The sequence below is a fragment of the Capsicum annuum genome, chromosome 7, assembly GCF_002878395.1.
Source record: "Capsicum annuum cultivar UCD-10X-F1 chromosome 7, UCD10Xv1.1, whole genome shotgun sequence".
NCBI classification, from domain to species: Eukaryota; Viridiplantae; Streptophyta; class Magnoliopsida; order Solanales; family Solanaceae; genus Capsicum; species Capsicum annuum.
The window spans coordinates 213482562-213497112 of record NC_061117.1 but is presented as its reverse complement, the minus strand read 5'-3'; the positions used below and the strand labels follow the sequence as shown (position 1 = coordinate 213497112).

Below are 14551 nucleotides of genomic sequence, written 5' to 3'. Positions count from 1 at the left end.
TTTTTAAAACTATGAATTTAAATTTACTATTTGTTAAGATTCAGTATTTTTTACACATAAATTTATATTTTAATCTTTTATCTAAATTCAACATCACGACGCTATGTGTGCCCTTTGACAAAAGAAAAAATGGGAATAAGTAAGCAAGCTCCTTTCACTTGACTATAAGCAAGTTAAACATTATATCATCCACTTAATTATTTGATCTTTATAAGTTATAACTAAGAAACTGGAACCACTAAGCCATAAATAAAATAAAATTCATAATTTTTGCTTTTCAATTAGCGTAAAAATTAATCTTACAACTTCATAAATTGAATCAACGGAAATTAAGTACAAATTCGAAGGCAATATGCCTCATCAAGTTCAACTAATTAAGGCAACCTCTCATGCCTTAAAAATCATATTTTTTTCTATGTTACACCTTCAACACTCACTAACCATAATCTTATTTTGATGACTTAATTATCAAATGACAATTAAAGTCAAACAAATTCCTAAACACAAATCATAAATCTCCTTGCAACGTCGAACCTCGCTTTTGATAACATCATTTGTCCAGATAGTTTTTGGCTGTTGTAGTTAAACTTGATCGTTATAGCGAAATGTTGTTACAAGAGGTCTGCCGACTATATTTCTATCGTGTATTTCAGCTGATGAGCGATGTGTAGAGAAGAAGGTTCCAGGTATCAGGCAATCCAGGGAGACACCAATGGCTGCAATCTAAAGTATTGTGATCACTATAGAAAGTTGGATGCGCATCTTTTCTATATTGAGATAAAGTTGTAAGGTCCAATAAATGAACTGGTTTTCTAATTCTGCTTAGTACTTTGTTAACCACAATGGCTGCTGGAGTTATCCCTGCTGGATACTTTATCCCCAAGTATGGTTGTTTCTCACTTTTGCATGATTTTGTTGGATCATTCCAATCCTTTCCCCTGATAATTTTGCAATAATAAATGGATGTCAAAAAATAAAAATTATGTAATAAGAAGTGGTTGAATTAATTTATAAAAACATGACTCATCCAATTCATTTAAGTTTGAACAAACATTAGACTTTTCTACTGAATATGTAGTTCAACCCGTTCGGTTTGAACAGACATATGACCAGTCCAATTCAAGAAATCTCAAATTTTGATTGATCAACTAAATATGTAGTTCAAATTGACCGATGAGAAATTTTATCAAAATATCTTTAAGAAATATTATTTTGATTGATATCGTATTTGGAGGCTTGTAGCAAAAAAAAAATAAAAAAAAATTGGCGATTAGATTAATTATGAAAAATAAATAAAGGAATTAAAATTGTGATCTTTCATCTTAGCTTATTTTTTTAGTTAATCTTGATCTTTGAGTGGCTAATGACCCATCAATTTACTAACGTATCTCATTTATAACCCATTCAAATTCATTTTAATCCCCCAATCTGACACCCATAATTGTAAGTATCTTTATTTTGATCAGTTAATGAACAACAAAAATGACTCAAGAAAAGTTTAGACTAATTTAAAAAAAAAAAAAATTGAAATTATTATGTAAAGAATTGTTGCTTACTCATAATGAGTTGGGGAAATTCCTTGAAAGAAGACTTTGGTTTTTGATGGGTCAACATTTCTGTCAACCCATTTAGCCCATGTGTACATCCCTTTGTAATAAGCTACCAAACGGTTCATATCTTTGAATATTTTGTTCCCTTCTTGCATGTAATCCCACCTGCAATTATATTTTTTTTTTAAAAAAAGTTAATTTATTTTGCACTTTCTAACATCTCGAGTAAAACTCTCATAACGATTTTTTACGTTGAGAGCACTCACCTCCACCAATTAATAATAAAATAAAAATACTATACATGGTATGAATAGTTCGTCTATTATTTTTCCTTATTTTTGCATATGTTGAATAGAATCGAACCATGTAGGCTGACCTGTCTGAATCAAGCTGAATCCAGTTGATGGATTAGGCTTGTGGACTCGACCTAAGTCCTTTCTCTAAGAGAGTTTAATCAAACTGTGCTTGGAAGGGGCGCAGCGCGGGGCCTTGTCGACGAATTGGGGTCCGTTAAATAGGGTCATATGGCTTGATGCTTTGCTAGGCATTCCTCATATTTAATAACCTATGACGGATCTGGATTTAACAAGTGATGGATTAGGCTTGTGAACTCGACCGAAATCCTTTCTAAGAGAGTCTAATCAAACCATGCTTGGAAGTGGCGCGGGGCCTTGCTGGCGAATTGGGATCCATTTAATGAGATTGTATGGCTTGATACTTTGCTAGACATTCCTCATGTTGAACGACGTATGAGGAATCTGGATCTAGTCTTACAATTGAAGTTATCGATGCAAGTTTCTATGCATGTGCCTCATGATCCGTGCTTTTCGAGGCACTTAGATTTATAAGCATAAGTTGTAAGATCATTCAAACGGACTCATTAAACCAAGTTTCTATGCACGTGCCTCATGATCCGTGCTTTTCGAGGCACTTAGATTTATAAGCATAAGTTGTAAGATCATTCAAACGGACTCATATTTAATTGAAAAGTGCGGATAAGATTTAAGAGAGGATGATATGATCTTACGGCTGAGAACTTTTGGTGTGGGTCCACCAATGCCAACTGTTGAAAATCAAGACGTCCATTCCCCTCCAAGCATTGCCACTTCTGATAGAGTCCAGTTTTAGAACAGTTCCAATATTTTCTCTCACCATGTCCACCAAGTATGGTGTCCTGTACAATAACAATCTAACTCCATACTCCTGTATTACACATGCCCAAAATAATATGTTTTAAACAATCACAGTGTGGTAAATATTTACAACAACATACCCGATGTATTCTCATAAAGTGAGATCTAGAGAGGGTAAAGTGTACGTAGTTCATATCACTATCTCAGATGAAGCAGAGATGTTATTTTTGATAGACCATCAACTCAGGATAGATAACATTATAACAAACAAAAAATAGAAAAATAAACAATAAAATGGGATAACACATAGCTAGATAATAAAAGAACCAAGACACTTAAACTATCTATTCGAGATCGCAAATATCATTAGAACGTTATGAATAAAAAACTATAGGCACAAATACAAACACAACACACTTTCCTACTATTTCAGATGTACTTCTACTCACTAACTTTCTACCCTAATTGTAGTAAATATTTGACCGGGGATAAAAGTGATCACTTATGACAAACTTAATAGATCAAAAGTGTTCAATTGATGTTTTGGGGACCATTTTTAACATTTGCTCAAACAATTTTAATGCACTTGCAAGCTTAGTATTCAAGGGCTTAAACACAATAACATTACTACACTGCACATGTAAAATATCTGTTGGTGTAATACACGAAGAACTGTCTTGGTGGTTACCTAAGTTACACTAAAATAATTGACCATATTTTTATCAATTTATACCCATTCACATAAAAAAGATAATGTGATGAATTACAAAAATAATAATACCGTTTTAATTCTTCACTATGTCTACTAATTATCATATATTTAATATTTTTATTTTAATAATAAAATGCACCAACAATATCTTTTTTTCATCACGGAGAAAGTGTGATGTTTTTACCAAAAATAAAAAATTTAAAAGAAGTTATTTCTTCTTAAAAAGTAATGCAATTAAATTCTTTGCGAAAAGTAAAGAAGTGGTCCAACGTACCTTGGTTGGCCACACACTTTAGACATTAGAGAAGAAAGATTATGCAAGTACAGATGATTAATAGGCTACCAAACTTACATATTGTCTTGCTCTTCTAATTTTTACTTCTTTTTTCTTAAAACAACCACTAGTCTAGTGTCTCCACCCAAATTACTAGTAGCAAATATAAGAAGTAGGTGGGCCCTCCTTTGCATGCCTTTATTAATCCATATATACTTCAAATTATAGTGTAAACTTTATATATTATCACTAAATTTTAACTCGTTACGCAGTATGTTTGAGGAATTGGTTTAAAGACCTTCAACATGACTTCCCTAATAGAAATTGAAAGTAGTTAAATTTCACAAGTTAACATTTCATATGATTAATTGTCGAGTACCCACATTCCAAGTTCCAACACACACATCCCCAAGCCCCATATCCCCTCCCTCCTTACCCCAATGCCAACCCAATAATGTATATATATATATATATATATATATATAGTGGCGGACCAAAATTTTTTCTAAGAAGGTTAAAAAGTAAATATATCGACTAACTAGTTAAAAGGAGATTCAACATCAACTATATATACATTAAAAATATTTTTAATTATATACAAATAGTATAATTTTTCATCGAAGACCCCTAGGCTAAAGGTAGCTCCACCCTTGCTTATAAAAGTAAGAAATAAGCAAGTAGCACACTTCAATTTTAAAATAATAATAATAATATTTTCAAGAAAAGCATTCTTCCTCTGCCAAACCACCCTTAATTTGGACGTGATCTCCGGCAAAATTGATGACAAATCTATAGGTTTTAATTTCCAAAAAGAAAACTTTGTGTTCAAATTTAGTCATGATTGCAGTGTGTTCATTTTCTTACTTTCTTTGTCAAATCCAGCTTTACAAATGTTTGACGAATTAAAGATCTCCAAAATAAAGTGGACAAACCAAAAAAATAGAATTCAAATTCCCACATAAAAATTCAAATCTCAGAAATTTTTCGGTGATTTTCTAGATATATTTATTTATTTGTTTATTTTTCTTTAAATTAAACTCCTCGTCTTTGTATGTAAAAGAGAAGGCAATAAAATTAAAGATATGGAGCGGCCGCCACATTGCTGTCCTTATTATACCAAACAGCAAATAAAGTGTGAAACATGCTGCAGACTCTATTTATTCTTTCATAATTATTACTCTCTTGTCCTAATTTATGTGATATTATTTAAATTTTAAAAATTAATTTAAATTTTTTTTATATATTTTAAATTATTAATTATTAAAATTTATAATTTATTTATCTATTTCTTAAACGTATAATTTAATTTGAAAAATTTTAAATTTAAAAGTTTGAGACTCGAAATTTGAAATGTGAAATATACATTACCTCTTAAAAGTTGAATAATAAAAAAAATCACGAGAACTCCTAAAAGCTCTATTACAACTAACAATTCAATTTCAATGATTAAAATAACAATTTATCAAAAGCAAAAGTTCCTAATTAAATCCAACCACTTGGTTCTTAATTTCATGAAAGAAAAATACAGTCCACAAGAGCATATTTGCATGTTGTAATTAAAGCATGTATTATTATTACTCCTTTAATTATGAATAAGCATCCTATGTGGTAGAAGTAATTAACACAACTTATTTTTCTGAAGAGATATTTGTCAAAACAATTTAATCAAACAAAAAATTAAGAAAACACTTTAGATGTTTTCCATACCAAACAAACCATATGCCATACTAAATTTGATTACTCAAACTTTTTTGTTTTCCAAAAATGTCACAAGGCTTTACTAAAATTGACAAAAGAAACAAACATACTACCCCTCCCCTCCGTCCAACAATATTTGTTTCATGTACTAAAAAATAGATATTTAATAATAATATTTTATTTGTCTGAAAAATCAATAAATAATTAATTCTTTTTTATTTATTTTATTTTTTATATTAAATACTATTCATTACTCAATATTTTTTTTGAAAAATAATATAATAAAATTATTTTTATTTTTATTATTTTTAATTAATATATTAAATTAATAATAGATAAGTATTGTTGGCCGGAGGGAGTGAGTTGAATACGTAGCAAAAATTACTCTGCTTTTAAAGCTAAAATTTCACTCATTCATAACTTTACCTTCCCTATAAGGCCCACACAAAGACAAGGACAAGACAAGCATGGCTTAAATAAAGTTTTTCCAACATTTTCGCCAAATAATTTTACACAGAACAGTCAAACCAGAAAAAAAGTTTCAGCATATTTGTACTTAATTTTAACTATAAAAACTATTTTTTGTCATAGTAAAATAATTGTATGCTTACTAGCTGAACAACTCTCTCGTCAAGTAACTGTAACTAGGTGCAAATTACTACGACAATTACATCGAGTGTGATCTCACAAGTTTGAAGAGAATAAAGTGTACACAAACTTCACACCTATCTTATAGTATGAGGTAGAAGCGCTATTTTTAATATATAGACGCTCGACTCAAGAAAAGCATTTTCAAAACAAATATGACTAGAAGTAAATAAAATTAAAATCACTTACCAGAAATGCAATTTCAGCAAGTCCTTCTTTCCTTAAGACAGCAGTTTTGGCATTTGGAACCCATGAATGAATCATACAAGCTAATGACTCCCACATATTCAAACTCAGTGAATCACCTACAAACATTATATTCTTTCCCCTATATTTCTCCAAGAAAACCAACCCATTAAATCTGCAAAATCAATATTTTCTTTTAGAAAACACAAAAAAATGGTTCTTATAATGTATCAAACAAAAATAATATATTCGGTATAATTCCATAAAATAAGAGTCCGGAGAGATACAATGTATGCAAACCTAATGACAAGTAGCTCTATCAGAAAAAGAGGTAATAGAAGCAGATGGTAACAAAAACAACACGCAGTAACAAGACAAGTAACTCGGACTCTCTAAAACTGTTGTCACATGTGTTGGATCCTCCAGAAATGTTCTACTTCTAAATGATCCAACATACCCAATGACATTTTTAAAGAGTCCGAGCTACATAATTAAGTAGCAGAATGAGTCATAATAAAAGAATGAGCCAGCATATATCTCTACTAACCTTGGCAGGTTGCAAGAAAAAGGTTGCCATCTGTATTTGAGGTACAAATTATCAGGCCTTTTATACTTCTGACAGTTGAATTCATTATCAATGAAAGGACATTTTGAACTATCATACAGAGGATAGGAAGAATCATAAACCCATTTTCCACTGTAAATATTACAACTACTTTTAATTCCATCTATGGAGTAGCTGATACTGCTTGTGTTGTTTGCAAAAACGGGGTCTGTTTTTGCTTTTGCTTTTGTTTCTACTGAAAAGAGTAGTAATAGTGAGAAAAATAGGAACCCCATGTTTTCAATTTGGTTCTTGAAATTCAAATGAAAGTGATAATAGAGTGTATATAAAAAGGGAGGGAGGGGGTGGGTGGGTGGGGGAGTGGGGTTGGGTAGAGCAGGGAAAGCAGAGAGGAAGGAAGAAGCAAAGCACATGGTGAAAGAGCCAAAATGTCCTTAGTTTCAATTTAATTGTGTTGCATTTAAAGTTGATTTCTCAAAATGAACGACACACTAAAGTAATTTTTGCTTCGAACAATATTATTACTGAACTATGCACTTCTTTTCATTATAAGGTAAAACAAAGAAATTATTAAGGATATATTTGGAGAACTACAAAGAAAGTGAAATTAGATGTAATTACATAGTTCAATTCTCAATTAGAAATAGAAAATTAGGTGCAATTACGTAATGTAATTAGAAAGTTACATTTTATTTCTTTTTTAAAATAAAATTTAATATCTTTTTCTTTTAAATTTCTTTTTTATTTCGATTATTTTAATTTCTTATTTATTTTTACTTTTTTTTTTCATTTTACATTATTTATCTTTCATCTCTTTTCTTCTCATTTTTCAACTTTACTTCTTATGATTCAATATAATTACTCATATTTTTTTTCTTTATTTAGCGCATTATGAAATTTTTATAATTTTTATTCTAGTGTTTGAATTAAAGTAGTATTTTATTATTGAATGAGATTATAAACTTATGTGTTCTTCGTTCTTCTGAATTATATTTACTCATTGAAATTTTATACAAGAGTATTATGTTTTTCTCTTGGATTTTGAATTTATGTTTCGGTTTATTTGTTTTAGTATTATAGACATATTATTTCATATTGCATGTCACTGCAAATTGTCTAATAACATATAATTTCAATTTTTCTATGGCTTTCCAAATATGTCCTTAACTATTTTTTAGTTTCACCTTATTTTGGAAAGATGTACATAGTTCTTTATTTTAGTTCGTATTCTTTGATTTTAACTTTTAGTGTGGTATATTTAAAAGGGAAAAGGGTCTAAAAACATACTTCAATTTTAGTAAAATTTATTATAACAAGTCTGAACTTTAGGGTGTTTAAATTACATGTATAAGCTAATAAATAAAATATGCTAATAAATAAATAAATAAATAAATAAAAGAAGAGTTTAGTGTAGATAAATATCAATAAAATATGTTGATAAATAGTCTAGGGTTTCATAGAAACCCGAAAAATTCAGGTGTGTTCCAGCAAATTTCGTTTAAGTTTAGATATATTTCAGACCATTTTCTTATGTAAAATCACCATATTAAACGACATTTTGATATATTCTATATATACCCTTAATTTAATTCTAAGTTTGTAAAATTCAAAAATCTTTCTTTATTTTATCAGCATCTATACCATATTAAAATAAGAGAAACAAATTGAATGAGTACCATGTATGTACTATAGTCAAGTCAGCATACAATTATGAGATCTTGTATCAGGTGTATGGATTTGATATACTTCCTTGAATGAATTTAAATTTGTATGCATTTTTTTAGAAAAAGAAAAATGTACACCTTATTTGATCTAGTTGAATATAACAGATTATTGTTTTATTTTATATGATGTGATATTTTTTTTTGGTTTCCCATCTGATGTTCGTTGTCCGCATAGGAGCCCTGACTAATCCGAATCGCGCATTGCAGAGCCCATTAAGGTGACAGTGCTCCCAACAGAGTTTTCTCCATACCAGAGTCGAACCCTCGACCACTGGTTAAGGGTGGAGCAACCCCATCAACTGCACCACAATCCACGTTGATTATATGATGTGATATTAGTATAGTATAAAAATGACGGATTAAAACAAGTCAAATTAATGAAAGTTACTAACACCACAAATATAAATGTAACGCCCCAGAAAACGGGTCCCGGAGCGTCACATGGTGCTTGAGGCTACGAGTAGCCCCAAGCTAACCCTTTGAGCCATTTTCATTCAGTTCAACACAAATCAACGGGGTTTCCATAAATAACCCTCAAATATCAACAGAGTAATCATCATCCAAGAATAAAAGAATTTCAGAAAGATAACAAAATACGACTTATTAGTCAACTCTCAACATCTATACTAGTCTGACAAGCCTCTAAGAAAATCAATAAAACCAGCGAGCCATTGAGACATGCCCCAATTGACTCATACTCAGTTATCAAATGTAAACAATTCCGTGAAACCAACATCAGACATCACGTCCTCGGAACATGAGGACTCACCACAACAGAGGATGTAGAACAGCGTGCCCGAAGAATCACTATCGAACCTAAAACTGAGCACCTGAGCCTACATTCCGAGAAAATGCAGCCCACATCTGAAGATGTGGGTCAGTACCATGGAAAGGAACCAAGTATATGAGGGTGTATGCAGTTGTATAAACATCATCATCATCATAAATATTTATAAGAAATATGCAGAATATATGAAAGACTCACATAGCTCGAAGAAAATCATCATAATCATGAGAGGATGAAATAAGTACAATAACACATGTGAGTCATCATATAATTTGTCAATCACTTTCAGTTCATCAATAATATCAATTCTCATAATGTAAATATCATTTAAATCTTTCGAAAGAATAACTTTCACAATTCCACTTTCAAATCACTTCACCATTCACCATAGACACAAGGAAACACACACACACTGGGAGATCCTATAACCGACATAAATCATGCGAGCTACATGGAGTCCAATGTACAACACACGTTGGGGAGAGCCGTCCTATCCTTGCCATCGGAGTAGGACTATCGATATCAAATCCACACACACTAGTGATCACTATATAAATCATCCTCAGGTTCACTCCTGCGGGGGCACGTAGTTCTAGGGAAGTAAGGTCGCTTTATACCTCCCACTCGGTGCTAAAGATTTCTCCCGGACTTAGCTCAGATCATTTCAAAAACAATCCACAACAAAATAATTTCAGTAATATATAAATATACATCAGGAGCCATCATGCTTCCCATCTATCAAAATCAACCACGTTGTGGATTTCTTTCACACTCGAGTTCAAAACAACTCCATTAAAACCAAAAGGTCAAATCATTCAAAATATCTCAAATATTCAACATCAACGTGCTTATATAACACACACTTTCTCAAAAAAAAATCCAATAGAGATTCACGACCCAAATATCAAAATCATGATAAATATCGTTCAAGATTCATGCTTTATATCTCCACACATGTAAATTTATCTTTCAAAATCATAAACATCAAGATTTCATAATAATCATCTTAAGATATGGGTTCATGCTTCAAATTCGTAAAAATCAAATAAAAGTCATGCCTTTGTAAAGAAAATTACTTTTGGGCACAAGAACGAAAGAGAGTTCTTATTGAAAAACCCCACATATCTTGAATGATGAACTTTAGATCGATACTCATTTTTGAGATATTAATCGTGTCTTTGAATGATGGTTCTTGGAGTTCTTGAACTAGGAACTCGGAATCTTGAATAAATTTGCAGAATTAATGGTGAACTTTGGAGGTTCTTAAAGTTGGATGTAGGAGTTTAGGGTTTTCTTTTTTAGGGAATTTGATGAAATATAACATATAATGCTTCTAATAGGCTTTAATATAGGGTTTGGAGGGATTTTAAGTGAGGGGGAATGACCAAAACACCCCTAAAAATCAAATAATTCTCAAATTTGTCCTTTGGTGGACTGTTTTGATAGTTTGAAGTAGATCAACCATAACGTTTTACTCCGATATCCAAATTGGATGAAACCAATTTCATTAGAAAGAGGACTCTCATATCTTTCTGTTGATATATAGTATCTCACCCAGATCATTGTGTATGAGGGGTTATGATCGTTTGAAGTTGACCCAAAAATACGCCAAGCCTCAATACTTTTTCCTGCACATTTTACTGTTCACTACTATTCACGGTTCGATCGAAATGTTCATAACTCGTCGCTCGGGTGTCCGTTTTGGATGATCCACATATCGTTGGAAAGCTTATTCGATACTCTACGCATGGTGGGTCATAATCTAAGACATTCCGTACGAAAAATTTATAATTCATTCTAGAAGATAGAACTCAACACGTTTACGCACAAAATTTCAACGAAAAATTTTCTGGGGTATTACAATAAAATAACGAGTCATAGACAACATAATCTAGCCCGCCAAAGGCGAACCCAGAATTTAAGCTTGACGGGTGCATCTCTATATTTAAATATAGTAATTAATAGTGTCAAAGTTCGACATACATTTCTTTGAAAACTTATTAATTATAGTATTTTATAAGCAAAATTTTAATATTATTGAATATCATTAATTAGATTTAATATGACAAAAGTGCGTTATTCACCGTACTTTTATATTTTGAACAATAATAAAAAGTTTTTGAAAAATATGAAATTCGTGAGATTTGTTTGCTAGATAGTTGCAGCGGGTAACGTTTGATTTAAGCCTATCTCAAACTTTAAATTACTAATTTTTTAAATAAAAAATAACTCAATGATCAAAAGATTAAAAGAAAATAAATATTATTCAGTATAAGCTAGGGAGAATACCTACCTTTTGAAGTTGGAGAGAAGCTTGTATTTTGAAATAAAATAAAAAATAGTTCAATAATATCCACAATACATAAAAGAAAAAAGAAAAAGTATAAAATAAATGACTACTAAGTAGGAAGTCTTTTTATATCAAAAGATAAATATATACATTTGCACAATAAGTGTAAAGAAACTTGCAAAATGAAAAAAGAAGCAATAAAGAAACATTGTTGTGGGGTTAGAACCTGGACAATCATGCAATAGAAAATTAGAAAATGATGAAAGGAGCAATAAAACGTTGTTGATGGAGCTCAAACCTGAGCAATCTCACGTTAAGAGCAACTTTCAAGTGGCATACCAAATCATCTCACCAGCCAATGTAGTTATTATTGTGGGTGCACAACATATATTTAACATAATACTCTGATATATATATATAGATATACAAATCATATATATAGAGTTTTTCTTGAGGCTAGCAGGTGCACGTGCACCCGCTAGCCTCAATGTAGGTCCGCCTCTGCAGCCTGCCCTCCTTTTTGTTTTGCTTTTTACAAAAAAAATAATTTTTTTTGTAAGTTTTCTCAAGTTCTTAAAAGTGTTTCGACTTTTACATTTTTTCCTACTTTTCACACTTAATTCTGTTAATGGAATTTGATCTACTGTGATCCAAGAATTTGGTAAGTCAACAAAATGGGACACAATCCAACTTATTTAAACTTGGATTGTTTATTTTTTTTCTAAAAAACATAAGAGAATTAATCTAAATAGTCATCTGACTAATGCCTCTACATATGATTCAATTAAGGTCCGATATTCGTTATCTTTACACAAATAGTGCACCAAACATAAATTAAATATACTACTATGAATATTTAAGAATGACATGCTATTGTAATTCAAATTAACGAAATGATATAAATAATCTATAAACTATTTGTGCTCCATACCATACAATATACATAAACTTTGAAAAAGATGGCATTAATTTTAAAAAGGAGCGCTTTTTCTCATGGTTGCTCTTTAATTAATTTGGTAGGTGATTATAATAACTTTCACATGATAATTACTTTTTCATGATTAAGTGGGCCGTGCAACACAACTACGCTACACACATTAATTTATACAGTTTTTTTTTTTAATTATTATTATTATTATAATTATTGAAAAAGAATTTTAAATGTCCAACTTGGAATTTGAATCTATGATAAAAATAAATTTTAAACTCCTTGCTGTCACATTCGAATATTCCTTTAAGTTAACCCACTTAGTTGAAATTTTGGATCCATCTCCTCCCCTCCCCCACCTCCACCCCCACAACCAACCAAAAAAAAGTTGTTTTTTACCCTATTTGTGTCGTACAATTTCTCGGGATAGATACAAGTGAATTCTTACTTTTCTCTAGTGTTGCTATTAGGTAGTGGGTTTATTATTATTGATTCGATGATCCTTATGGAACTTGATCAACGAGAATTAGTAATTGAAGATAGATATATCGATAAAATAATAGTAGTCACAAATACGATTCTCAATAAGATTAAGATGTAATACTAATTTATGTTTATGTAGTTATTGGTCAAAAACATTTTTCGTGCATGGCTCAGCAGGAAGACAAGAATACACTATGGTGGTGGCTAAAATAGACAAATTCTCCTTTTACATTATAATACATTAGGTTTAGGAAAAGTATTATTTCAATTGATTGTCATTTAGGGATTCATAAAAAGAAAATGAAATAGCTGACTATCAGAGGAGGAGCTATAATTTGAAGGTTTTGAGTTCTGAAACTTAAACATGAAAAAATGTAATGCAGTCAGTAGACTTCATACCCACTACCTTTGCGGTTGAGAGCTAAAAAAAATAGAGGTTCATCTGAATCCTTTTCGACTGAAAACTATATTATATATACATGATTAAAATTATTTTTTATGTATATATAGTACATGTTGAAATCCTTCGATTAGTTCGTATGTTCACTTGTGAACCCCCTAGTGTAAATTTTGGCTCTGCCCTTGCGACTAGGCCACTTGTTTTTTGTTTATGTGGCTCCACAAGCATTATTTATATACCTATTTTCTTGAATTTTTAATACAAATATAAGATATACGCAAAAGCTATTGGGTTCACCTGAATCCTCCTATAACATTGTAGCTCTGCCCCTACTTACTATATATCCTTGCCGATGAATCCAGTGGCGAATTTAAGATTTTTTTTCAAGGGTTAAGAAAATGAAAATATAAATATATGAATAAGCCAATAAAATACAATTTTATGGGATGCAATAGTATAATAGTCTATAGATACAAAATACTTAAACTTAAATTGGAGCAATCTATATATAATATAAAGGAAGGTCATAGAAGAGGTGACGTGACACCTCTCTATAACCTCCAATTGCATTTATCTTTTTTCTCATATTTTTGAGCTTTTATCTGATTTATTTGATAAAAAGATTTAACAAATACATGAGTTATTACAATAAGATTTAATGTTTCCTATACATGCAAAATAAGTAGCAATTAGGATAATGAGGAATTATGAAGGGAATTTAGTATCATAGTAAATGAATACAGTGAAGAGTCATAGCACGACATGAATCTAATCAATTCCTTCTAATTTTTGGAAATGAGAGGATCAAGCGATTTGTCAAGTACTATATAATAATATATGGCTAGGACTGATTTCACATACTAAAAAATATGAATACAAAAGACATACTATAGGTAGGCTGCTACAACCTTTTCCTCTACCTGTTGGTGGAGGGCTTTATGGCTTTAGTAAATATTTTCTTAGCTTTCATGCCATTTTCTTGTTTTGTATGTATATAACTACTACTATAAGGTTTACAGAAAGAATATTAATGTGGCTATAATTTAATTTTTCTTGAATGAATGAATATAGTTTATATATATGTCTAATCTGAGAATGGTATTGCCGGCATTGTTTCACAAAGTACAACTTACACAACAACAACAACAACAAACTCAGTATATTCCCACATAG

The 14551-nt window shown here is 30.8% G+C and overlaps 1 protein-coding gene across 1 annotated transcript; it reads right to left on the bottom strand.

The window, feature by feature from the left end:
* Positions 1 to 250: 250 nt before the first annotated feature.
* LOC107856182 (protein trichome birefringence-like 39) lies at positions 251 to 7197 on the bottom strand. Its single transcript, XM_016701173.2, has 5 exons — positions 6749 to 7197; positions 6205 to 6376; positions 2578 to 2753; positions 1557 to 1715; positions 251 to 938 (listed from the first exon to the last, which is right to left on the bottom strand). The coding sequence occupies exons 1-5, from the start codon at positions 7177 to 7179 to the stop codon at positions 650 to 652; spliced, it is 1227 nt and encodes a 408-aa protein (XP_016556659.2). The 5' UTR covers positions 7180 to 7197; the 3' UTR covers positions 251 to 649.
* Between the last annotated feature and the right edge of the window lie 7354 nt (positions 7198 to 14551).

Bases quoted from the DNA above. Each gene is read 5' to 3' on its own strand.
- LOC107856182 (XM_016701173.2), bottom strand. From the start codon at position 7,179: ATGTGCTTTGCTTCTTCCTTCCTCTCTGCTTTCCCTGCTCTACCCAAC. The intron at 2,754-6,204 runs GTAAGTGATTTT...TGTGTAATACAG, and splicing joins TTGCTGAAATTGCATTTCTG to GAGTATGGAGTTAGATTGTT. The intron at 939-1,556 runs GTAAGCAACAAT...CAAAATTATCAG, and splicing joins ATTTCCCCAACTCATTATGA to GGGAAAGGATTGGAATGATC.